We start from the raw sequence: 26,500 nt of genomic DNA, 5'->3' as shown, positions 1-26,500 counted from the left end.
CCCGCGGCTGGCGTGGCCCTGGCAGATAGGGTGTCAGCGAGCAATGCCAGCCATGCCCCCGCCACCGCCGCGGGGGGGGGACACCGCCGACACGGCCACGCAGCGCCCACAGCCCAGGGCTGGAGGGGGGTGCCGCGGCTCCGGGAACAGCATTGGCCCTGGGGATCCGAGGGAAGGGGTGATGGAGGGATGGCTGGGGGCAGAGAGCGGGAGGACACCCCGCTCCGCGGACCCCCGTTCTCCAGGAGCGGTGCTCAGCGCCCTGCCCGCCGGGTGGTGCCCCCGCCCCATCGCGGGTGGGGAACACAGCATGTTCCATTCCCCGGAGGTGTTGAAGAAGGGCTGGGTCAAGTCACGGCTGAGAGGCGGCCAGAGCGGCTGCGGATCCCTCGCCCTCGACGCTGGCCATCCCTGCCTGCCCCTGCCCGCCCCTGCCCAGGGTCCTGTTACGGCTCACTGTGCACAGCCACCCCGGCCCCACGGCGGGGGCAGCCCGACCTGCTGGGGAACTTCCTTGCCGCCTACCCGCCCTCCGCCCTCTCTCGGCTCCATTTCTATTTCAGGGAGGTTCAAATAACACCTTGGCCAGCTTGTCGGGCCGGCCCGGCGCAGCCGTGGGCGAGCGGGCTGGTGGCTGCCGGGTCAATGGGACAGGGCTCTGCCTGGCTCCAGGGGACAGCTGGAGACACTGGCCCGTGGCGGGGTGGAAGGAATCCCCTGGTGCTGCCTTACGGCAGGCGGGAAGAGGAGGGACGAGGCCGAGAGCTCGGTACTGGGGTGACAGGAGGACACAGCCGGGTGGCCCGTGCCCCGCAGCGGTGCAGAGCGACGGGGGCGGGCCGCTACAGCTGTGCCGTGCAGAGCAGCCTGGCTCCAGCCTGGCCATCGTGGGTGCTGGCAGCAGGGAAGGGAGCAGGCATCTCCACTTTCGGAGGCTATTTTCAGGTGCTGGAGAGAAGCCGAGGAGAGATGAGATTGTCACCAAGGAGACCGGAGAAACAGGGCCCAGTGCCGGGAAACGGGGGGCTGCAAGGAGAGAGGAAGGAAGGGCTTTCTGTAAGCCCCAGGGCCCACACAAGAAGCTCAGCATCTCCTCTGGTCCCCAACAACCTGCCCAAGCAGCCAGCATCCAGCTAGCGGGCTGGGGCAATGTAACCCTGTACAGGCACCCAACCCTTCCTCCTACTGTAAGGCTGGACTGCTCTGTTCCCCTTGGTTACAGGTCCACAAGAGAGTCCCTAGGACATAAGGCAGTGATGCTGGGAGCTGCTCCTCCACACAGGGGGGCACACACACCTGGCCCCCAGGGCAGCAAGAATTACCCGTGCTCAGAGAAGGACGGGGAAAAAGCGGGGTGGTAGCACAAAGCTGCCCTGTCCAGAGCCCAGTGAAGTCCCGTGGGAACAGCTGAGCTGCATCCCAGACACAAAGAGATCAGGGAAAGAGAGACATATGAGAACAAGGAGAGCAGCTGAGTGTTAAACTTTAATAAAAATCCTTGAGAAACAAATGGAAAATAGAGAGCAGAGTCCAAGAGAAGAGCATCAGCCTGCAGTCCACACACGTATGCTGTAGGGCACACCAGAGAGCTGATGGGCTCGGCTGAAGGATGTTCCATCTCCAGCAGCCCTACTGTCCCCATAAACTGCAGCCATGCTGCTACACATGGTGTCTCTTGAGCAGCAATGTGCAAGCCTGAGATATCCCCCAGGGCCCGATGCTGGGGTTAGGGCAGGATGTTGGCACAGGCGTTCAGAAAAGGTCCCAAGCCCTGCTCCTTCCAGAGGAGTGGGGTACTGATAGGGGACTTTTCTCCAGGGGCCAGGCTGCAGCAGGGCAAGAGCACACTTGGCTGCCAGCAGCTCAGGACACAGAGACACAGGCAACCAAGGGCTCAGCCTATGCTGGTTGAGGACAAGAAGGGCAGGCTCAGCCAGCTCCCATGCAGCAGATAAACCACCATGTCAGGATTTAAAAGCAGCCTAGGACAAAGGCCTGACAAACCCCACTTCCTCAGGCTTTGCCATTTGTTTTGAAAGCTGAAGTCACACAGCTCTCCTCTTTGCCCAGTAAAACATCCCTCTCCAAAAACAGCCCCGCAAGCAAGTGTGCAGTGCAAGGAGCTCCCACAGTCCTTGCTCTACAGAGCCAGCTCCCATCTCTTCCTTTGAGGTAGGTTGATGTGTCCCCAGTGGCTGCCTGGTCACATCACCAGGGCGGTGTCCGAGAGGCAGCCAGAAGGTCTCTGGTTGGCTCCACCAGTGCACTTGTTGAGAGGTAAGCTCTGAGTAGGGCTGGGCTCCAGGCATCTTGTAAGGTCCTCACCAGCTGAAGGGAGGTGTGTACTGCGGGAGAAAAGAGATCCTATGCTGCTTAGGGACAGTGATCTCCCTGTCTGAATGTAAACCCAAGTCCATACTGGTCTGGGCACAGGAACATGGATGTCCTTTCCCGTAGCACAAGAGAAAAGGGGTGTGCCGCCTCTCCACTTTGGCTCAGCCAGACCCTATCCTTCACCTCTCTGCAGGAAGCTCTCAGGGCCAGTAGCCCAGCTTTGCTCAGGGAAGCTGGCAGAGTAAGGCAGACCTCGAGGCCTCACTGCTCCCCCAGTCTATGCTGCAGCTGAGAGCCTCTGCTCACTGCTAACCACATCAGTGCCCACAGAAGTGGCACAGTTCCCTATCAGGGGAACATCTTGTCAGCATGTCCTGACCATGACAGCCCTGAACATTACTCAATCTGGCTGTTCTGGGCTTCACTCCCATCTGAGCTGGGCGCACAGTGCCAAGGAGACATGTTCAGTTACGCAGACATCATGCCAGACCCACCAGTTGGCTCTCCAGAGAGCTGAAGCTGGCTTCAGAGCCTGCAAACCAACCTGCTCCTCTCCCCTTAAACAAAGCTACTTTCCCTGCTGCCAGTTCTCTCCAAGGACACTAGTCCTAAAGCCACACTGTGAACACCGTGCTTGTCACGGCCAGTGCAAACTTACCCCAGTCTGCCCAGTTCCAGTTTGCTGAAGCCATTAGATTGAATGCTACTCTTCTGGAGGAAGAAAGACTTTGGCAACGACCACTACAGGAGGAGAGAAAGACAACAGAATGGCTATTTAAGTCATGGCAAAAATCCCTCAAGCCTGCTATGCTCTGCCATAGGCTGCCCTAGAGAGCTTCAGCTAGAGCTGCCTCTGCCGCACATCGTCACTGCCACCAGACTGTTCCAAGAATAGCAAACAGAGCAGTCTTTGCTCTCTGCCTAATGAATCCCTCTGCTGAAAGTGGGAGTAAAGCATCTCGAGGTCAAAAGTGGGTTTCTTTCAGTGCATAAGTGTGCTGTAAGGCACAAGAGTGACAGACGGAGATGACTCCCTCGCAAAGAGACTAAAGGGCAGGCCAGGTGCCAAATATGTAGGGCTGTACCCAGTGCACCCAAGGATATTCAGATGCAAATTACTTGTAGATCTGATATACTGTTCATGACTTCATGTTAGTGGGAATGGGAAATAGGGCAGCATGGGTTTTTCCAGACTCCCAGAGGCCTTGGCAAAGAGGGAAGAAGGAGGCAAACAGGTAAGGCAGGAACCAGAGGAAGCAGAACAAGCAGGCTCTCTACCCAACTCTGGCAGGCAAACAAGCCTCTCTGACTACCTTACCCACAGTCATACGCACCATCTGGGCAAAATCTGTCCCTGTCCCAGTGTGGTACCCTTTGACACACCAGTTCTTCAGTAGCTCCAGACCTGGGAAGCGACAGAAGACAAGAAGTGAGAATGAACAGCCAGGTTTGCAAAGAGTTAAGCCTTCCCAGCTTGAAGCATGTAAATATGCTGCACTGACCACGCAGAACATGCTATGCAATCACTACTTGAACACGTGCCCGACCGCCAGCAAACATGGGGTAAATCAAGGGCGTTCACCCTTTGTACGAGCAAACACCAGCACATGGGCTGCTGCAGTGCCTGCCTTCCTCCCAGGGAGCCAAGACACTCCATGCAGCAGTCTCAGTGAAACAGGGAAACTGGGGCAACACAAGATTTGCCAAATTAGACCAGATTGGCTGTCCCCCTGAGCCCAGTGCCTGCCAACGGCAGCACCTGATTTGGGCTGCACCGGTGAAAGTTCCTACAACACAAATGTAGAGCAGCTTTGCTGTCATCGGCCTCCTTCCCAGAGGAGGGCAGCTCAGGCAACCTCCTCCTTACACAGCACTGATCAGCTGCAGCATCCCAGCGTATCATCTCCTCCCTGCAGGGATTCATCCAGAGTTCAATGTGGACTGAGACCTGGTCTCCATCCCTGACAGTGGGACCGAGCTCATCACTGGCGTGACTGGAAGGGACCATTCCTCTCACCACACACAAGACACAGTGCTCCAGAGCACAGAGAGGTCATCTTGAAACAGAGCCACATGTTCAACTGCACTGACCAGAAATAACCCAAAAACATTGAGAAATCCAGGGCTGCTCCCGTCCTGTTTTCTTTTTTAAGAGCCTTCAGGTCATAGCAGAAACTAAGGTGCCTTGAGATTTAAGAACCAGCAGAGCAATGGCCAGGAACTTGATGCTGTCCAGCTGGGATTACTGTAGTTTGCTATATGATACCAGTCCTGGCTATAGGAGAAATCCTTGCTGTCCAAACCCTGCTCCTCAGTGACCTGTCAGCAAGCCCCAGAATCTTGTAAAAAAAAACCAAACACGTGTTGGGGCTGAGGGGAGTGGGGCAGCTTGGACACCCTGTCCTCAGCCTGTGCACCTACACAGGCTTTGCACCTTGCTGGCTAGGGTGAGAGGAAGGCATGGAACACAGGGAACAGGAAGGGGACAGGGGAAGTTGGGTTCTGCTCAGAGGTGAACAGCAATGAGTGGGGAGAGTAAATCCACTCACTGGGCTGCTTTGGGGAAGCTGGAGCACTGACCCAGGACCCTGGCCTAAGCTACAAAGTTCTGGGCAGCACTTCAGTGAGAACGATGACAGGATCTTCCTTCCAGCTGACGGGAGAGCATCCAGCAAAGGTATTAGCGAGGCAAAGTATGACACATGCTGACAATGCAGCTGAAGAGGGCTATGAGGTTTCCATCTCCCTGTGAAAGACTGTTACTGACCCCTTTGATATTTGCTTTAACACCAGTGAAAAGGGACAAAAGCATTTTTCTTTTTTCTCTGCATGACAGCCAGGCTGGGAGCACACATACGGACATCACAGTGGAGGGCCAGCTCCTGCAGAAGCCTATCCAACTAGATCAGATGTTGGACAGAGAGCCCTGAGCCACAGTCTCTTTCTTTTTGTCCACTAATCCATCATGCTAGACCTCATTGATTCTCTCTCCCAAATAGCCTCTACTGTTACCGTGACAGAGACAGCCTTGGGTGAGAAGGAATTGGTCCAGCCACCTCATTACAGGATGTTTTTTATTAAAATACAGAACTATGTCCTGGAAAGGTGGAAATGTTAGCTAGATTTCTAGTGCTTAGGAAAAATTTCTGTCTGCATGCTGACAATTTTTCATCAATTAGAAAGCTGCAGGAGACCAGGGAATAGGCCAAACTTTTCCTTCCCTTCCCAGATCACCTGTAAGGAGCAAAGCTAGGAACTCCAGCTGTTTCTCCCTCAAAAGAGGCCAGAGGTACAGGCTGATGTAGCTAATCCCAGCCTCTTCATCCCCAAGGCACCTAGAAGTGCTGGTGCCGAACAGTCATCACCTCTTTTCAACTCAGAATAACCTTTTTGTGATATTTGAAGCAGTCTGGGAGGGTAACACTTTTCCTACTGGTTAGTGTGCAGGCAGGCAGCTCCCTCTGAACATGCGTAGCTCAGAAGCCTCCCACGACTGCCGGCAGGCAGCCTGCCTGACTCAGGTGGCTGTGTCAGGCTTTAGGAGGGCAGTTACCTTTCTGTCTATTCAAGTAGTATTTGAGCTCCCACTGGGTCACCAGGATGTTGAAGTAACGAGGCTGCTCAAAGAAGCGCAGGTACCGCATAGAGATGTGGCTGGGGAACACCCTCTCAAACTGCCCACGCCGGGAATATTCATCCTCTGTCTCCACCAGGATGCGAACATCATCTGGGGTCAGGGTATCCAAGACAGAAGAATAAAAATCCTGCAGACAAGAGCAACCCAGGGTCAGGGAGAAGTATCTCTCAAGCAGAGGTCTCCATGTGTCTGAGCTCTTTGGGGCACAGGTCCCATGGAAACTGAAGGACTCTAGGCTCAGTGATAACATCAACACTGCACAGAACTGAAGAGATCCCCAGTTCTGCAGCCCAGTCTCTCACACACACTGCCAGGAGGCACACAAGGCCAGCAGCCCTGCTAACCTGCATAGGGTCAGCAGGTAAAGGCTTATAAGAGCTGCACAGGCAGTGCTCAGGCTCTGTTTTGGGGACTGGTAGGCAATGTGCCTCTCAGCACACACTTATTTATATGTACAGATGAGTCAGTGAGACATTGGCTTAAGCAAATCCAATTTATTTCTGATCAGTGATCTTGTAACCCACTGGAGCCTAAGTGTGCCCCATCACTTGGCTGACCTCAGAGAGGGACACAATATGAAGAGGGACCAGGGATAGACCTGTGGGACCGGTGGGGACAAGGGCTTGGGAGGATGGTGCAAGTATCAAAGGAGAATGTTTCATACCTGGTCAGGTATCTTCTGCATCAAGTAATAGGCCTGCTTCATCTTCTCTGCTCTGAAATGCTCAGACACTGGCTTGGGCTTTTCTTTCAAAGCACTGTCCAGACTGAGAACACAAGAGAGGTAGTAGAGCATTTAAGCAAACAAGACAAAGCCCTGCTATGGCAGACCTGCTCCCACGAATTTCTGAGAGAGCAGTGACACCCTCAGAAAGATGCCATGGAGGAGAGAACACTTTCTCCAAGGATTTCACTAGTTCCAAGATCAGTGACGCATCCACAGCCGTGTCCATCAGCACAGGACCCAGGAAGGCTGTGGGCAGGGAAACTGGGAGGACTCTGCCAGCTCCTTGCTAAGGCATTTCAGTGTTCCTTCATCCAAAAGGTGAACCATCACTTCACACTCACATAGGATGCAAGAGGGTCAAAGATACACTGTGACATGATTCACAGCACATGAAGCCTGGGGGATCTCATGTTTACACTGCACTTGGAACACAGCTTCCTAACTGCAAGCACAGGGATGGGGGTACAAGTACTCAGTACTGGTACTGCACAAGGAAGAAGAGAACTCCTAGATCAAAAACTTCCTCTGGCATCCAGGACCTCTCAAGACTTGAATCCAACTCCAGCTCCACATGCCATGGGAAATCCCAGCCTTTGTACTATCTGACCAAGAACCATTTAAAGTATTCTAAGCACCAACTGAACCACTCAGGGATACCAGAGTCTGGGAGACACTTCTTGAAAACCTTTCAACTGAGCTATTAACATAGCTTTTTTTGTTCTGCTACTGCAAAAGTAATTAGTTGTGTGCAGATTCAAACAGGGGGAGCAGAGCCTCGAGGCTGTGCTGCATGGTGCTCAGGGAACATACAGGTCTACCGGAATTAGGCCCATATGCAAAAAGACCTTTCATACCCTTCTCAGGGCAGGAGATACTATTAAACAACCTTGCCCCTGGATGGAAGAACTCTGGTAATGTATCATCCAAACCATGTTAAGGATTTGCTTAATCCCCTGCAGGTCCCTCCAAGGACACCTGCCCTTCAGCACCTCCATCGGAAGCCACAAACCAGTGTGCGAACAAAGCACAACAGATGAGCTGGCGAGAGCTTCCCATCTTGAACAGGCCCATGCTCCAGCTTCTCCCTTCACTGAAGGCACAGGGCACACAGAGGGCAAGAGCCCCATCTTTTGGCATGACCACACATCACTGCATGTGGGTGCTCATCCCAGCAAGCTGCTCCTTCAGTGACATATGGTCAGCAGCCACTCTGCTGCAGGGAACAGACTGGTTTCCTTCTAGCCATTGGGTTTGAAAGCAGGATAAGCCCTAGCTGTGGTGAGGAACAGGGGCCTGGGTGGACACATGCCCAGGAATTAACCTTATGCAAGAAACAGTCATGTTAGCTGCAAGGTTAAGACTGTGCACACCCCTACCCATAGGTCTGCAGCCTTCGACAGCAGCAGTCCTGCCTAAGGAACTAACCAATCCAGCCCTTGCAAAATAACAGGGGCTCCTCTTGCTCAAAGAAGTGGCACATCAGTTCTGGTAAGTCAGAGGGCAAGTGGATCCAGCCCCAACAGAGTCAACCAGCATGCCCAGCAAAGCTTTCTAAGCTGCAGATGAATGCTGCTTTTGCAGGCAGAGAGGACTTTCATTCCTGCAATCTGGAGAGGGAAGCTTCAAGCAAACTGAGAGGCTGTGAGGCTCAGCATCATATTAGTTCTGGCAGGGGGAAAGACAAGAGAGTTTGACTAACTGCAGAGCAAGCACAAATTACATTGGCCTCACTTCCAACTATGGACCTGCAGAAAGGGCATAAATCCTTCTACCTTGAAGAGATCGCAGAAACCAGATACCCAGGCAATGATGCAAGTTCCTTGAACCCATATCTGAAGGACCAGCAAGCACAGGCTCTCAACAGCCCAGCATTTGCTGGGCTCTAAGTAGCCTCCCAGATGAAATCACTCAAGAAAAAGCCTGCCTCTTTGACAGAGAAGGGGGCTAACCTGCAGGTAGAGCTACTTCTTGTCTCTGGCCTTGAGGCCACGCTGTCCATGCTGGGCAGAACAAAGCCAGCAAGGTTGAGAAGGTCTCGAACCATCTGGCCCTTGATGCTCACATCCAGAGGCGAGTTGGAGTGGAGGCTGCAGAGACAAAGCATAACAGCAGTTTGAGTGACAGAATGGAGGTGCTGAGGTCCATGGCCCTGAGATCAATCCCTGGGTTATTACTGACCAGAATACAAACAGCAGCCTGCCCCTTGCCTCATCACAGCTAGCTATGAGACACAGAGAAAAATCCTGACAACAGCTCTTTGAAAGGGGAGTTCCCCATCAGAAATGGTTCACTTTTCCATCTCTTCCCAAATTTGCTGGAAATAGGCAAATCCATCCCCAGAGTCCTGTGTAGGACCATGGCTCTGTGTCCAGCTCATGCCCATCCACTCTTGCCAGCAGGAAAGGCCATGCTCAGTTACACTGCAGTTCCCAGCCGTGTCTGCACAGCCGACACTGCCGGGCTGAGTGCTGTCAGCAAGGAAGAAATGGTGCATGAGGCAGTGGAATCGCTGATCACTTTTGCCCACGCAGAGAAGAAATCTCTGCCATCACCCATTCTGTACATGACACATTCCTCCTTGGCCTTCCTTTTTTAACGTATTCTTCCCTGGCTCTAGCTGGAGCATGCCCAACAAAGCTTTCTGAGCTGCAGATGGATGTTGCTTTTGCAACATGAAGGGAGGACCTTCATTCTGGCAATCTGGAGAGGGAGGCTTCAAAGCCCACAGTCTTTTAGCACAGGATACAGGGGACATCACAAACCAAACTCATTTTGTGTTAAAGGGAAGGCCATTATTCACTCTGCTGCAGCTCAGAATCTGCTTTACCTTGGGGAAATATTGACCTCTAAGATCCAGGGCTTGAGGTTTTCATCCAGCATGATATCAAACCCAAACAGCTCATGGCAACAATATGGCCGGCGCACGTACATCTTCACAAGGCTGTTCACGTACGGCTCAGATCTGCAAGCCAAGGAAGAAATGCTTGTTTCCAACAGTCAGACAGCAGAGGTCTGGCTGTTCACAGCACATGCTGACAGTTCTGGAAGCATAATGCAGCCACATGCTGCAGGATCAGGTAGGTGAGAGACCGACACAGGCCTGTGAACTGCTACTGCTGCACTGCGTACGGATCCAGCACTGCAGATCAGCAGCATGGACTGCTGAACACAAGATTCATTCTGCATCAGGGACCATTCTTGTCAGGCTCCCTGGCAAAGCAGGTGAGTGGGTAGCAAGCTGGGCAGCACCGGGCATACCACACCCTCCTGGTCTGCAGGCAGGCCCAGGAAATGTAAGGTGTATTTACCCACTGCAGCACGAGCATACGTAACAGGATGAGAGGAAGAATCCAGATAGAAATACTGAAGCCAACAGTGGTGATACCATTTCAATTAAGAGCAAAAGGATCAGGCTGAGAGGGGACTGGAGAGCCAGAGGGGTCAGGGTGTACCGCACAGCCAGGTACAGAGCAAGGGGTGCCAGGACTCACGCAATGATGGTTTTGATAACGATGTCCTTAATCTTCTCCCAGATGGCCTCACTATTCACTCCCTTCTGGGTCAGGTAATTCCAGAGAGCTTTGAGTGCCCTGGAGAGAGAAAGCAAAGGAGGTAGCTCTGTAGCCCCTTGCTGAAAGGAGTGAAAGCAACAGAGGAGAGCCCTGACAACACCCTTCCCTGGCACAGCCATCTTTCTGCCATCCTCAAGCCCCTCAGTTGCTGCCCTCCCCAGCGTGGCCCCTTGTCTTGTAGGCCCAAGCTACTAGGAACATAAATTTGTCCCAGTATGGTCTCAAATTAGCACATGAGCAAGGTAAGTCAGGCCCACATCTTCTCTTCCCTCCCCCTCCATGTCCTCAGCAAACCTTCCCTTCCTGCAGGCCTTCCCCCGCAGCACTGCAAAGCAGCTCAGCAGGAATCCAGCAAGATCCTGAAAATGTTTTAGTTAAAGCCATTTCACTGAGGCTTCGGGGCAAGAAGAATTTTTGAAAAATGTGGGGAACAAGATGGTATGGGGGAGCATCTCTGCTTTTATAGGAGTTTTCCACACTACATCGAATGCTGCAAGCTACCCTGACACTAAGCCAAGGATGCTCAGATATTTCTCAAGTGAGAGCATGTGGCTAATGGCCAGGAATCCAAAGGTCATGCTTCCTGCATACAAGATGGAGTGGATTACAGCCACACTTATCTTTAACATGAGAGCAGCCAGCTTTGACTTGCAATGGCAGTACAGCAAACCCACACAATCCCACCCCCATGCGATTGCAACTGCTGGGAGGCAGCAAACTGCTTAAAAGTCCCAGTGGAGAAGCAGACCCCTGTGCAGCATGTCCTGGCCTGAGAAAGCAATCTGACCACAGCAAACCACCTTCTGCAACTCCCTTTGAAGTGCAGTAGCCCTGTCCAGGCTGCGAATTGAGAACTCTACCCTGCACTATTTTTAAAAGAGTTCAAACACTACCATGGAATCAGAGGCAAGTGCCCGGGGCTTGCACCCGTTCACCCATGGGACAGCAGGGAATGGGAACTCCTGCAAGACTGCAGCCCTCCTTCCAAAGGTCTAGAAATGGCACCACTGCTCCTATTCACACCGAGCGCACATAAATTAACATTCTGTAACAGGGCTGTCCCTTTCTCTGGCTCCAGAGGGAAGTCAAGAGTGAGATGGGCAGAAGTTTCCATCTAGCCAATTTAAGCATCACAATTACCCATTCAATTCCTGACAGCAAAACCAATCAGACTGTGCTTTAACCACATGCCATCGCCCCCACAATAGGGCAAAGGAATGAATGAACACAGATGACTGCAGCATTGGAAGCAGGAAACGGCACGGACACAGGCAGGATGAACAGTAACCACAGCCCAAGCAGCAGTGGACAAGATAAGTCACAAGGCACGGAAACCATCCAGATTCCATTGACACTAACTCATGCTAAAATCACTCTGCTCTTTCAGTTTCCCCAGTGGGAGCAGATGATACAGAAAGCAAGTTCAATTTTTGGGCAGGAATACTGAAAGAAGTCTGAATTAACAGAAAATATAAAGAGTTGCCCTGTGCCCTAAAAGCAGCACCTACCATTTGTGTCCCTGACAAGCAGTCTCATCTGAGTTGGACTTGTACTCTGTGTTCTTCTTGTTCACACTGTAGTTGGTTAAGTGCACGAACTTGTTGCTGAGGCTCTCCATCGAGGAGGAGTACCTGGAAGAGGCAATAGGAGCACAAGCAGTCTGAGACTGAACTGGCTGCCCCCAGGTCCATCTCAGACCACTCTTAGCCACCCACCAGTCCTGCTGCCTGGAGCTCTCTGACCCCACAGGCTTAGAGCTCAAGGACAAAACATGAGACAGCACAGGCTTCCTTGGGACAGTGGAACGTAATCCCATCCTCACAGCATGTCCTTAAGAAAAGGACAGAGCATCGGTGAGCAGAAGCACTGCTGGAACTGCAGTAGTCTGAGGCATATAATGAAAACTAGAAGAAACATCTCAGATTCTGGTGTGCCAGCTTTTATGCAGAACGAAGAACAGACAGCATGTTTCAAGAACTGCTTTACACTGAGCTCATCTTGCACTGGGAAAGGTGGATGTAGGCAGCATCCTCTCACATTCCCTTTCAACACCGTCACCTGCAACGACCTCGTGCATTTCCACTCTGCTTCTTAAGCAAGCAAGATATAGCTTTGAGCATCACCATCTAGGGGATGACTCTCTCCTGCCACAGCCGAGGCAGGTACCACAGCCACACATGCCCTGGCACCAAGGCAGCCCCAGCACCACTCTCCTGCACAACCTACTTGCAGCTGGCAAAGCGAACCAATCCATCCTTGAACAGGTAGACCCTGAGGGGATCATAGCAAGTGACGTAAACATAGATCCTCAGGTCAAACTTCTTCCCGCCAATGAGGTAGGGTTTGTGCAGATACCTGCAGAGGCAAGTAAGTTATGATTTTCATGTGCAGGAACACATGAAAACTCAGAAGGCTTGGTAAAACAATGGATCAGTGTAGAAGTCCTTTTGCACAGCATTTCCAAGTTAATCACATCACAGTCAAAATGAGAGAAAGAGCAGCTCTCCTATGCATGGGGAGTTTCCACAGCACAGGAGCAGTGTTCCCTTTTGTTCAGTTCCATTTTGAAAAGATTTTCCCCAGCTCTAAGGCACAGTAGTTTTTCCACACCCACAAGACTGATCACAGTATTCAGGAACATCTAAGACATGCAGTACAGCACAGATGGTTTGGTACAGTGAGCAGAAGCAGTTGGATATTTTAATCCAAATCATTTGATTATTCATCTTAGAAGTTCATGATCTCCCATAGGAAAGTTTATCACTTTGCATGAGAAGTGGACAGGGAGAACAAACAAGCAAACATAGCAGTTCCCTGTCTGCCAAAAAAACTGCACAGTTTTCCTGCCCTCAAGAATCTTCCCAGAAAGCAGCATCAAACCAAGACAAGATATTCCATTTTTCTGCAGAAGGGGAAGAAGATTGACAACTCTGTTAATTCAAGAAAATCCTTTCACTAACATCTATACATACTGAGGTTCTTACTGAACCATTCTAACTTGGATAAGAACAAATCTTTGACAACTGCCACCTCTTCCCTGGGACTTGGATAAAGTTTGTCTCCAAATATGCCAAACCACAGAGTAGAGAGCAGTAGGAGCCAGATCACAGCAGAGCCAAAGCTGTTCACCTGCCAGATAGAAGCTCCAGAAAGCTCATGAAGTCAGTTTGTATCCAAGACCTCAAATATCTACGCAGAGACAGCAGCACTGACAGCTGCAGCTGACAGAGCCAGACTTCCAGCAGCAGGACACCCAGGCAGTCTCCAGAGAAGTCTTGAAATGCAAATCAGATGCTTCTGCTCTGCCATACAGTGGCATCGGCCCAGAACTGGCCAGAGAGACCAGCCACTACAAGGTCCCAGGCTGTGTGTCAACCATGGTTTTTCCTTCACTCACCTCTGTACTAACAGCGGCCTCCTTTTGGGGAGCTGGCTCCATTTGTGGATGACCTGGATACCAATGCCTCTTGCTGATGCTGGCTGCAAAACACAAACAAGAAGGGATCAGATCTTCTCCCTGCAGCTACAGTGGGACAGAAGGTTGAGCTCTGCTTTACACTTACTGGTTTCACAATCCATTTCTGTCTGCTAGCTCCTTCCTCCCATGCCTTCTTGAGTAATTTGATGTCCTGTGGCAGGATGAAGGACTGAGGGAAGAAGTTAAACTCCTTTTTCCCACAGCGAGCCTGCATCTTCAACAGGTTGCGCCACAGACGGTCTTTTCTCCCAATTTGAAATGAGCCGGGGAAGTGGTTCAGCTGGAAAGGAAGCCAGATGCTATGACATTTCCCTGTTTCCCCAGCTCCTTGCCTGCCCCTTCCTACTCGCTGGCCAGAGGATAGGTCCTTTCTGAATCCAGTGCAGGGTGACACTCTTTGCTCCCCTCCAAGGATTGCACCCAAATTGATTCCACTTGAAGCTTCTGAAGCTTTGTAGGGACAAACCACATGGTTTGGAGCATCACAGCTCTCCAGAGCAAACATGTACTTGTGATAGATACCAAACCTTTGGTCCCTCACAGGCTCCCCACAGCCACACCTGACTGTTTTGTGATCTGAATTAGGTACATCCCCTCTGCTGCACTGGCAGAGAGGGCACTGCCCCTACCTCTCAATTCTGCCAGAGGAAGGACTGCTTTAAGTAGCAACAACTGAATTTAGACAAGCTCACAAGTGAACACAATTTGGCTACAGCCTCAGTTTGTGCAAGAGCCACAGCAGAGAAGCTCACCAAGCTGTGCCTTCCTCTTGAGCTCCTCTCCCAGTTCTGGAAGGGACACTGCAGGGACAGCCTGCACAGCAAACACCTGGCCCTGAGGAGAGGGTCACCCAATTTGTTTCCAACACACCTCCATGCATGTGAAGGAAGTCAGCCCAAAACATCCCCTACCTTTTGGTGCTCCCTGATGGCTCTGAAGCTGGGAGATTTCATGTGGTGGCCCCAGCAACCCAGCCAGTCATTGCTTTCTGTAGGAAAAACAGAAAAGTCCAGTACCAAGCATGCTGCCACCCATAACACCCTCTCAAGCCACCAGCACCCCATCTCCTGGGGCAGGCAGAAGCGTGCCAGGGATGCTGCACAGCTATAGCACAGAGCACTCATACTGGCTACTGCAAGATTACCAACCCTGAGAACTCTGGCTGTGGTCAGAGAGGATGGCTTCTTCTTCAGCACACGGGGACAAGGGGCAGCAGTGCTGGGGCTGGCACCAGATGATGGCCAGCCTCCCTGCAGTGGCAAGCCAGAGCAAAGCTGCCCCACATGCTGCCTGACAGCCCAGGAGTAAGTCCTTGTGGTCCATGCCAGGGATGAGCCAAGACAGAGATTAGGCCCTGCCAGGACCTACAGAGCTTGGGTACTGCAGGTCAGGCAGGCAGAAATGGGAACCCAGCATCTTGCAGTGCCAAGCTTGTATTGCTTCTGCTCTACTTTTCCCAGCCATTCTGCCTTCTCAGGCCCACGGACTGGAGGTGAGGAAGGACACAATGTTGCTACCCACAACTTACTTTTGCTAACTCTGAAGTGGGACCTGCAAACAGTTTGCCTCACAATGTTCGGTGTGACTCCACACATTTTCCAGCGCAGCAGCTTCCTCTGCTCCCAAGGCAGCTTTTCCACTAGGAAGGCAAAAAGTTAAGGACTGAAGGAAAACAAACACAATACTTGGGTTTTCTACAGCTGCAAGGTTCTTATGATTTGCTGCACAGGTACCAGGCCTGCAAAGAAGGGTGCGTAGCCCCCGTTGCAGAACTAGCATGGAGCAGAAGACTCCATAGCTGAGGAAGATCCAGGACACTGGAATTTAGTGGCAGCGTGAGTCATGCTCCAGGCTATGGAAGTAGTATAATTTACTCCAGTCCTTTGGACCTCAGAGCAGTGCTAGGTCTCATCATGGGAGGGGTGAAGGGAAGCCACTCCAGCCAGCTCCCGGCTGTGTGCTGGCACTGCTTGCTTCCTAATTAACGGGCTGCCCAATCTTACCCTGTGTGGCAACAGACCCTGGCTCACCTGTCTCATCCCGAGTACTGAAGTAGATAGTTGGAGGCACATTAGGGAATAAACTGCAGACAAGAGCTGGTTTGAGCACTTTTTCCTGAGCCTCAGCAGGCTGGGCCAGGCACTTGATACAATTCCTAGGAAAGATGAAGCAGGTGGCAGTTGGCTAAAGGTGAAAAGTATCACAGGAAGGAAGGGGGAAGCCAGAAGAAGCCTTGATCCTGGTATCAGGAATTTGCACCATCATCATAATGTGGAACAAGCAATGGGCATTAAGGTCAGTAACCCAGCCTGCAGCGATGAGGGGATGAGCTTGCAATGAATGCACCCACCAAATAAGCACTGTGAGGTTTGTGTTTTGCTGGGGCAAGGAGTGGAAGTTTTTACACGACAAACCCTATAACCTAGTTCATGGGAACAAGGAGTGGAGATTGTAATGCATATGATTTAGCTGTTGTAACCTCTTGGTTTTGGTGTGTTGCAGGGAAGAGGGCTGGAGTTTTACCCACTGTATGTACATCTTAACACAGCAAGCCCCAACACTGGGAAGGAAGGGTAGAAATTGTACCATAGCTCTTAAGGTTGTGATGAAGTGAAAAGTAAAGTTTGCAATGAACATACATTCAAATATATGCCACTGCAGCCAGTGCAAGAAGCCACACTAGAGCAATCACTGAGGAACAAAGAGCAGCAAACTAAAAGGAACCACAACACACTGTCTACCCAGTCTCACAGGCCACCCCTTGCCTCACTAAAGGGACTGAGCGTAGTCTGTGGCAAAGGGATTGGAAACCAGGATGGGGGAAGAAGGGGTGTTTTCCTTAAGTCCTTATGTATATTTTTTTGTCTTTTCAGTATCAGAATCAATAATTAAAAGTTTGTTAATTGGCAAAGGATTATATTAATTAACATTCTCTGGCACAAAACTGGTTTTGCCCACAACAAACTGAAGGCAGGAGACAGCTGCAAAGGCTTCAAGGCCAGTCCAGCACACAGCCTGCACAGGAAGTGGCCAACATACTTCCCTCCTTGCTGCAAGAGGCATTTGGCCCAAGCCCTGCTTCCCCTATCTGCCCCAGAGGCCACCCAGCCACATCCTGCCAGAAACAGCTGCTGGGCCAGTTTACATCACTTCTGTAGGACTTTCACAACCAAATATGCCCACCCAGAACCCTGCAGCACCCTGAGGCTCAACATTTGCTCACAGGAAACCTTGCTTGTCTCCCAGGTTAGTGATGACATGATAGCAAGCAGCAAGCTGTTGGGCAGACAGCAAAGCCTGAGGCAGCCATGGTGCAAGACCAGCTCCTGTTGCTGCATGGGCAAGAGAAGGTCACACAAAGGTCTGCCAGGAGTCACAGAGGCAGGGCTCAGATGACCACAGGCTGAGCAATCCTCCCCACAGAAAGATCCTCACATAGGCTAAAGAAAAACCCAGGCTCCAGGACTTGTTTCTAGGATGCAATGCTGAGACACAAGACCACAAAAAGATTTGCAATCTCTGGCCCAGGACATTTCCACTCTGCTTCATCTGCCAGGCAATGACGCTGCAAGAGCACAGTTTAATCCAGTAAACCTAACCCAAGAACTGGCAGTGCTAGTGAAATTAAGACCCATGTTTTGCTGCAATGGATGCACACAGCACTTTGCAGGCTGCTGCCTGTAGCCAGAGAAGTAGCTCTGGCCTGCAGTGCACCAAGGAAACTCACGTTGGCTGGGAAGTCTATTGCTACCTTGTCTCCATTATCCCACATGCTACACATTTCCTCTGTCACCAGGGAGGGCAAAGACGGACAAGTCTGGATAAATATGCCAAGTTCAATGCAGTATTTACAGCTACTAACCTGGATACAAGACTCATGGAGCCACTGGATGACACATCAGTAACAGAGGAAGCATCCGAGTCACCTGCAGGAAGGAACAAACTCAGGTTTTGTCTCCGTGAGGAGTGAACACACACAGAGTTAGGAAGGGAAGAGAGAAAATAAATGCTCCAGAGGACAGAGCCTTCTAGCTGCCCCAAATCCTTGGATCTTGGGTTTTGACCACTAATTGGTGTTGTAAAAAGCAGGGAAAGGGGCAGAGCTGACAGCCCTACACAGAGAGAAGATGAGTAACCACTGTACCAGGACAGTGGTGAGCCCTAGCCTGCTCCCCAGAGGAACCCATGCAGGAACCCTTGCCCTCCTTGCTGCTACATCACTTTTGGGTTCAGCACATCCTGAAATGACAGCATGAATGTAAGACAGAAGGACAGCTGTGCTCACCCTCAGCTCCCAGACAGCTCCCACACTCCCCACTTTGAGGCATGGAGCAGAGCCCTCCCAGGGGAACCAGCACTCACTGTCCTCATCCTCCTCTTGACTGCAGCTCTCGTCCAGGCCATCAGGAAGTTCTTCCTCTGCTTCATCCTGGGGATGGCTTGGCTCCAGCAGTGACTGATCAACAGTGGCACTGGGACAAAGGACATCACATTAGAAGGAATGGCACATGCTTTCTGGGGCCAAAAAAAACCCAGAAGCTCATGAGGCAGCATGAGATAGTGTGGGCAGGGGAGTGAGAGCACTGCCCTCTCCAGTGCAAGCACTCATCCCAAGCTAGCAAGATGGAAAGGCCCAAGAGGACCCTGAGAAGAAACATGTTCCAGAGCAGCCAGAAAGCAAGAGGCACAAGGACACCCTCTCCCAGTAGGAGAGCAGGAGCTCCATGTCCTTGCATCAGCTCTGTGTTCCTTTATGAACCCATGTCTTTGACTAGGAAAGCCTGGCTTGACAGTAGGCTTCACTCAACATACTTGCAGAGCCTGCCACTGCAGGCAGGGCCCCATGACTGAAAAACAAACTAGAAACACCATACAGCAATTCCATGCTGTGGCTGATGGAGAAGGTGGAAGGGCTTGTGTCAAGCTGGGGGTGGCAGGAAGGCTACCCCCACACCAGGATGCCACAGTTGAGTTTTGCTCAGGGACACAGCCCATGGTAATCCTTACAGCCACTCCTGTACCACCCACAGTGCATCCTCTCCCAAAACACACAGCTACAATGGCCAGCCCTGCCCAGCCCGCCCCAGCCTCCCTCCTCCTCCTGCCTCTACTTACTCAAGCTTTCCTGGGACAACAGCCCGGACCCATTTCTTCTCTTTTTCCAGTTGAATGGTGGACATCTGTTTTGTCACTTCAGAGATGGTAGCGAGGTGTAGAGGCTCAGCTCTCACCACCTGATTCCCTGCACGTGGGCTGTGCGTGCCCACGAGCCGGCAGTCGGAGCTGCCATGGGGAGCGCCAGCACGTGAGGCCAAAGGACAGACGCTGACACGGTTAGTGCAGGCAACAGCACCACCGGTGCCCCTAAGGCTCGAGTTACTGTTAAGGCGATGGCTCCCCCGCTCCAAGTTCAGAGGAGCAATAGTGTCTTTCGGGGTGAGCTGCGCTCCGACGTGCTGCCTCCTCCTGCTGTTCCAGTTGGACAGGCTGCCCACCTTTGTAAGGCCAGAACTTCTGACTTGGCACCCAAAGCCGTTGCGTGCGGCAGCCTGACTGGCTAGCTGCTGCACAGCCTTCAAGAGGCTCTTCTCCGGCTCCTTCTCTTTTGAGCTGTGAACTCTCTTCTGAGTGTCCTGCCATGAGCACTGGTCCTTCCTGAGGACAGCACTGCTTGGCACAAGGGTCAGGGAGGGGACCATGGTTTTCTTCAACACAAGGTCACTGTTTGTCACTGCTCCATTGATCAGGCTGCTAGAGAAGCTGTCTCCATTGCCCCCAGAGTGGGGCCATGAGGCAGCAGGAGAACTGTGGGGTTTTTCCACCTTTTTGATCTCCAGTGACTGCAGAAAAGGCACTTTAGCACTGCTTGGACGTAGGAAGGAATTGTTATTGAGCACTGGTCTATAGGAGCTGGCAGCCTGCTGACCTGAGCTGAGGGCAGAGCCTTTGACCCCAGTCCCAGACTGCTCCTCCACCAGCACAGGAAGCAGGCAGGGTTCCATCAGCGAGGAAGACATCGCCCTTCCCGTGGCAGAGGCAGTGCCAGGAGGGCTTTGGAGGCTGTCTTCAGTGGGCTGTGCGTGGCATAGTGACGGTGAGCACAAGAAGCAGGATTGCTGCAGAGGGATCCCTGAGGGCAGCAGGATTCGATCCTGGAAAGCACTCACATACCTCTTCTCTAAATTCCAGGCGGGTTTCGCCTGCTGCTGAGAGAGGCGCCAGGCCCAGCACGGCTGAGCTCTCCCAGCCAGAAGGGTGCCTGATTTGGGCCCAACACTCTTCTCCTGTTTGGGGCCCAGATTAGCATGGTCTGGTCCTGAAGAGGCCATGTAGAGCCATAGCACGTGAGGCACAAGCAAGTCAGTCATCTACAGCAGCATCTTTGCTGGCCTGAAACAAGAAAACGGTATAAAAGGCACTGTTACCCTGTCAGGGCACAGCCCAGTGCACCATGAGGAGAGCAGGGTGAGCTGCTTTTCCTGCAGGATGAAAACCACATCTCCATCTGCTGAGCTCCCCAAGAGTCTCCCCAGACCAAGTCAGAGAAGAGCTGGCATCTCACATGAAATCAGAGGATGCAAAGGAAACTGCAGAGAGGGACATCTGCAGGAAAGCTTGTACCCTGCAAACATGCAGGGGTGCCTGACTGCCAGCCAGGGCCATGGGGCAGCAGCCCTGTCTGCAAGGAGAGGCTGCCTGCCTTGGACCCACACAGCTGTTGGAGCCCACTCTTACAGGTCTGTGTCTCCAGGCTACACCATATGCTCCACTACCAGCTCTCCTGACTCCACTACAAGCATCAAAATGTCTGCTTTTTTTTTCTCCCCATTCCTTAAAGCTTCAGCTTCCAAGGTTACACAGCTAGGTGAGAACCTCAGCCCTGCTTTTAAAAGGAACATTTTTCACCTTTGTAACCCCAGAGAAAGGCTCAGTGAGGTCTGAGGGCACCCTAAAGAGCTCAGTGCTGAGAAGGCAGCAAGGAGCAAACGCAGGGCTGTTCTAACATCAACACCTCGGTTTCCAGCAGAGACTGGCAGTGCTGTGCACTCATATTCCTCCCCGCTGCAGTCCTACAGAAAAATCTCCTGCAAGGAGCAACTGGCAGACTACAGAGCTGCAGACGTAAGTGTCCTGAATCCTCCTAGAATGAACTATTGCACCACACCCGCAACATCCTCTTGCCTGGGGAGAAGGGAAAGAGAAAACAAACCATGAGCCAGTTATTTGTCTTGCTTTAACACATGCCTGGAGGGCCCCTGGATACAGCTGCGATAGGAATTTGTATTCCAAGCAGGCTGGCTGGCTCTTCCACCTTCAAGCTCTGATATGCTTGCATGTTTTTTTTTAAAAAAAAGAAAAAGTATAAAAAGAAGGGTAAGCAGAGCATCGACCATCATCCTCTTGATTTTCTTGCAACACACATACACACTCCTGTCTCACCTGAAAGTCAAGCCTTAGATGCAGCAGTTAAAGTGTAGCTTGGAGACCCTGGGGTTGCTCTGTAGCACTGTGATAGCAGCTCTCACCACCACAGGGCTGGGTCAGACAGACCTACACTTGCCAGACCTCAACCTGTGAATCAGCCTCAGTCTCCAGCACATACCAGGTCAGCAGCATCTCAGCAAGAGGCTGTACAATATGGAACATCCCATGCAGGATCACACAGGAGCTACACATTCTCAAGGAGAGATGCTACCCTGCCAAGCTCTGCAAGGAAGGTTGCAGGGCCACTCAATACCCACAGGGCTGCACTGCTTGTTAGCACTTGTACAGTCAAACTGAACTGATGAAGACAGGACATCTGCATCCTTATGGGAGCTGCAGCCCAGAGGGACTCCAAGTCCCAAGGGGAAGGGAATCCCACAACTGAGATGTACCTCACTATTCAACTGCTACCTAATCTGCCCCCGGCAGCAAACCTGGCTGTGTTGTGACATTTACAGCAATTAGCACAGAGCGAAGAAGTTGTGGCTCAGATGCCACCACCTGCCTGGCTCAAGTTTCCCCCAGTAGCCAAGGGAGCAAAGCTCAGCTTCCACACGCTACCCCCTCGGATGGTCAAAAGCGCACTCAAACCACAAATTGAACCTAGCACACCAATGAACTAGGTGTGAAAGAGCAAATTAAAATTCAAGAAGAATGAAAGTGTTCCCGGTGTCTCTGCTTAGAGGGGACTGTCACTGTGGCATCACAACATGCCCTGCCAGCTTGGCCACCACCTGCGCTCTCACCCGGCTGTGAATGACCTTGCAAAACCAGCCTGCAGTGAAAGCCATCTGTGCCTCATCTCCACCCGGATTTACAGCTATCAGTGGATCATCCCACTGTAAAAATAAAAAGTGATGGGGCCTAATGAAGCTGTAAAAAGGGACATGAGTCTTACAGTCAGCTTACACACAGGTGTGAAAATGCCAGAAGCCCTGTGTGACCCCAATCTGGAGTAAGTGCCAACAGCGGCACAGATGTGACCAGCACAGACACAGGGGTACTGCTGGCAGCTGCAGCTGCTGGGGTGGAAATCTGGCCACGGCGTGGCCTCAGCTGCCACTGCCTGGAGCCTAGCCTCATTGCAGCACAGGGAGAACATGCTGAACTTGTCTCTCTACGGGGCGGTTTTGCCATGGAGTTGCTCAGTCAACACAGGGTAGGAGTGCGCTGGAAGCTGTGCCTACATAAGGAAGAGAAGAAGCAGGGCCTTTAAGTACAGCTTCCAGGTGAGGATGGTGCCAGCCAACAGCTAGTAACCACCATTTCCCCATGGAGACACAGGAGCTCTGAGAGAGGGGCAGGAAGGATGAAAGGAAGATGCACCCACATGGAGCAGGTGAGGATGCATCCAGATCAGCAGAATCAGCCCATGCCGCCTTGTCTTTCCCCCTCTGCCCCATGTGCTTCCCCACATCCACTCTTCTGTCTCACCTGCACGCCAGCACAGTCACTCCTTATGTCCACCTGCAAACCGTCTCCCATGCTCACTGCAAGGACAGCACAACAAAGCAGCTGCTGAGCATCCAGGAGAACTGGTGGAGATGAAGGCACCTTCACATGCCAGGCTATGGCCACAACAGGGCAGCAGCTGCCACATCTCTGTGGCTCTGGGCAGGAAAAACATCATCTGCCTCAGGGAAATCCCTGCTGATTACCAGTCAGGGAAGTTTTCCCTTTACATTTAACTCGAGTCAGAGTTTTGAGGTGGAAGAAGGTCACAGCTTGATGCAATCTCTAGTTCTGCCAACCCAACCCTATGGCAAAGGAGCTGGAGTCCATTCTGCAGCTCACAACGGCAGTAAAACTACACTTTGGAATTTTATTGTAGAAACATGAGCTGGGAAAAGCCCAGGATAAACTGGCCAGGCTGGAATTCAAACCCAACCAAGTAATTAATGGATTTTGGCTTGGACTTACTGACCCACAATATAGAGGCCAAAGTTGTCACTGTTGGAGTGACCGTACAGCTGCACTTGCTTACAACTATTTTGCTAGCACCTTTTATTGCCACACAGCCTGCTCAGAGGCTTTAGGGCATCAGCTGGAGCACTGCCACAGCCTGTGCAAATGTCACATCAGGGGCACACAGGGCCACCACACGCCCTGGCCTCTGTGTACCCCATCGTATGTCAGTGAAAATCATTTCTTCCAGCCCGAGCCCCACTGTGGCATGTGTTCCCCTAACGGCAATGTGGCAGCTCTCTGCAGTCCCATTCCTAACAGGAAAGGACAAGATCATAAGAGCCCGAGTGTCACAGGAGTTTGGTTGGGGAGGTTATTTTAAACTCAGCTTGGTGACACACTTAAAATAACAAGAGCTTGCAAATGTATGTGCTTCGAGCTGACCTGATAACAGGCTGTCAGCCTCACATAGCCCAAAGTCACAAGGAGGGGAGGTTAGAAAACTGTGCTTGCTATTGTTTTCTATGCCATTGCAGGGTGCAATTTCTGTTCTTTATGATTAAAAGGGATAACGTGTTTTTCTAAATGAGACTCGAGTTCACACCAAGTTCCTCACTCGAAGCTCTGGGGCTTTTGAACAAGCAAGTTAACAACAACACCAAACAGGTAGGTTTTAAAATGAATATATTTCAAAATAAGGGTTTGTACCCCTTTAAAAAAATTTAAAAATTTGAACAAGTCCAACACCATTGATCTGAAACCAACTGATTGAGTGCCTAAAGCTGTTCCAATACCTGGTAGCTAGGTACAAACTTGTTGTTTCAACAGCACAGAAACAGCCCTCCCCTACATCAGCTCCAGGAAACAAATTGCCTCAAGTGCAGTCACACACTGAGACAAAGCAATGTCTGACTTCACCCACAAGTTCAGGCTGAAGAGCAAAGGGTTCTGCTGGGAGGACAAAACAGCTCAGAGACAGTTTGGCCAACACAAAAATGCCAGTGGCACAGGGACCAACAGTTGTGCTGCTTTGCCACACAGTTAAGCACTGTTGTTCCCTCTCAGCTCCAGTATCATCCTGCAGAAACACATTTTGGGTGCAAAACAAGAGGATGACAATTTCTCTTTTAATCAACACCACAAGTTTTTGCTTGGCCACTCAGGTCAAAAGATACCAGTGAGAAACCACCCACTATGGGGATGCATCAGCAAATTCCACCTGCATCCTAGGATTACATCTGTGCCCAGAATTTGCGCTGGGGCTAGTAATTTCCATTCAACAGCTGCAGTGCAGAACTCCACTCCACACTGAATAAAGGAGGTATGAGAAGTGTATGGCTGCTCAAAATGAGCCTTTACCTAAGCAGAATAGCTCCAGTGTTCACTCCCATTCCCGAGGTGGAGGTAGACCTCCTTAGGGGCAGTAGGGTGTTGGACCAAGCCATGGAAGAGCTGGAATCCAGCCACGACCTCACCCTGTGCTGCAGCAAATGCCTCCCTCCATGCACACACAGGTTGGGCTGGGGACTGAAGGCTCTTGTGTTTGAGTTCACAAGGGACTTTCCCACCACTCTCAGGGCACTGGAGCACAGCACCAGATGATGTGAAGGACTCCATCATCGTTAGGCAGACAATCCAGGGCTGCAGCTTTGCCATGGAGAGAGTGCACCAGGGACATCTAAAATAAAGGGCTGTCTCAGTGCTCACACCAGGAGGGCTGACCTAGCTGTGACCAGACAGTGTGTGGGCCATAGCAAAGGCCAAAAGGTGCAGGGTGTGGAATCCCCCAAGGATATCAACTTTTCTCCCTGGCAGATTCCCCAGGCCCCAAAGTGGACACGCTGCACAATGACAGTGGACCACGAAGCTCTGTTTCTCCAGCAGTGAAGCTGGGAAGTGCCTGCCCTTGCTCCCATCCCTGATTTATTCTTTCTCATCGTATGGGCTATGGGACCAGTTGTACCACAGTGTAAAAGAAGAGTAGGGAAGCGAGTCTGGGTTAAAAGCGACAAGCTAAACCATGGGGTGTTTAACAGCATTTCACCAAGGAGGTCTAAAGCCCCTTCCTGAAGATTCAAACTGAAGGGACAGCAACTGAGCTTCATGATGGGAGAAAAAGTACAGGAGAATTACACAGCAAGACTTGTGAAGACTTTGGCTACCAGTGCAGGAACTGACAGGTGGTCAGCACAGCTCCGTCTGGTCTTAGGCAGTCTGGCCTTTAGTAGAGAAATAAAAGTGGAAGATTTTGAGCGAGTGGAACAAGTATAAAATATCAACACATAGCAATGAGACAAGAACTACTCAATTAGTTCAAAACACATACATTCTTTGTCCATCCTCTGCTCTTGATACTTTTTACTGAAACATATCTACAACCAGAAAAAAGGGTTCCCAGGTTTGTCTTTCAAATATATGCTGAGGACACTTCCAAGTCCATGACAGGAGTGGGAAAAATTCCTCTGGAGGCACTGCAAAAACCTCACTCCATACAGCAATCTCTCAGAGCTCAGGAGTGGAGAAGAAAGAGAGATTGAAGTTGAGAAGAAGCTGCCAAATACTCACAGACTTGATGCCCGGGACAAACCTAGGAAATGCCAAGGAGTGACACCCAGCCAGAATGGCACAGCAGCCAAAGCGCATGACCTGTGTCGGTGACACAACATCACGCAGGCACCATTATCTGGGGACAGTGACATTTGTCCCCTCAGCTCCTCCTCAAAATGTGATCCCCGCTGTGCTGAGAAGGGCCCCAGGCATGAGTGAGGAGTGGGAGGGGCCAATCTGTATCAACAAACTTCACCTAACACAAAAGTTAACGACTGCAGCAAGGCAGCAATGCAAGAACAGAGTGCTACTATCTGCTGGGTACAAACACTAAGAATCAAGGAAAACTCATTAGAGAAAACTCTAATCAGACCAACAATTCACTGTTAATTCCCCCAAACTGTTCAGAAGCCACTAGGTGTCACCTGCTTGTTCAGTGAGGAACACACCACAATGAGCAAGAGAAGTAGCATCTCAGGGAGTCATGGAGGCAGGGTTTTGATGTGGAGCTGAACTCTGCCTCCCATGAGCTACCCACAGCCCAGCTAGGCGGGGTGACAGGAGGCTGGAACAGTGCTACAGGGCTTTACACACCTGTGCCCCTCATTCTCAGCCCAGACCCTGGAGGCACTCAGGAAACACTCCAGGCTTGTTTCAACTCAGCTCTGCCTTTTGCCTGTCAGACCCATCGGTTTCTTTTTACAACACAAGAGCTGTCAAGGCAAGACCCCAATGGAAGGACGAACAGCCAGGCTGCCCCAGTGCCCCACTCCGACCTGGTCAATCCCAGCTCCAGCCTCACAGCTGCTCCAAGT

At 51.5% G+C, this 26,500-nt stretch overlaps 2 protein-coding genes across 2 annotated transcripts in view; both read right to left on the bottom strand.

Annotated features, from left to right (window-relative positions):
• Nucleotides 1-1,466: 1,466 nt before the first annotated feature.
• TTLL4 (tubulin tyrosine ligase like 4) lies at nt 1,467-20,638 on the bottom strand. Its single transcript, XM_029959818.1, has 18 exons — nt 18,864-20,638; nt 18,111-18,220; nt 17,611-17,674; nt 15,779-15,903; nt 15,277-15,387; nt 14,660-14,736; nt 13,834-14,028; nt 13,668-13,750; nt 12,497-12,625; nt 11,779-11,901; nt 10,190-10,288; nt 9,526-9,660; nt 8,648-8,785; nt 6,636-6,738; nt 5,888-6,098; nt 3,669-3,739; nt 2,993-3,075; nt 1,467-2,345 (listed from the first exon to the last, which is right to left on the bottom strand). Exons 1-18 carry the CDS (start codon nt 20,114-20,116, stop codon nt 2,204-2,206), a joined length of 3,252 nt encoding a protein of 1,083 aa, XP_029815678.1. The 5' UTR covers nt 20,117-20,638; the 3' UTR covers nt 1,467-2,203.
• STK36 (serine/threonine kinase 36) overlaps nt 20,117-26,500 on the bottom strand; it is a 19,348-nt gene continuing 12,964 nt past the window's right edge. Inside the window, exon 27 of the mRNA XM_029959901.1 lies at nt 20,117-20,138. Coding sequence (XP_029815761.1) covers nt 20,117-20,138 — 22 coding nt within the window. The remainder of the gene's footprint in view (nt 20,139-26,500) is intronic.

The sequence above is a fragment of the Manacus vitellinus genome, unplaced genomic scaffold, assembly GCF_001715985.3.
Source record: "Manacus vitellinus isolate BGI_N305 unplaced genomic scaffold, ASM171598v3 scaffold_22_pilon, whole genome shotgun sequence".
NCBI lineage: Eukaryota > Metazoa > Chordata > Aves > Passeriformes > Pipridae > Manacus > Manacus vitellinus.
The sequence above is the reverse complement of the archived record's forward strand: the minus strand, read 5'-3'. Positions and strand labels throughout refer to the sequence as shown.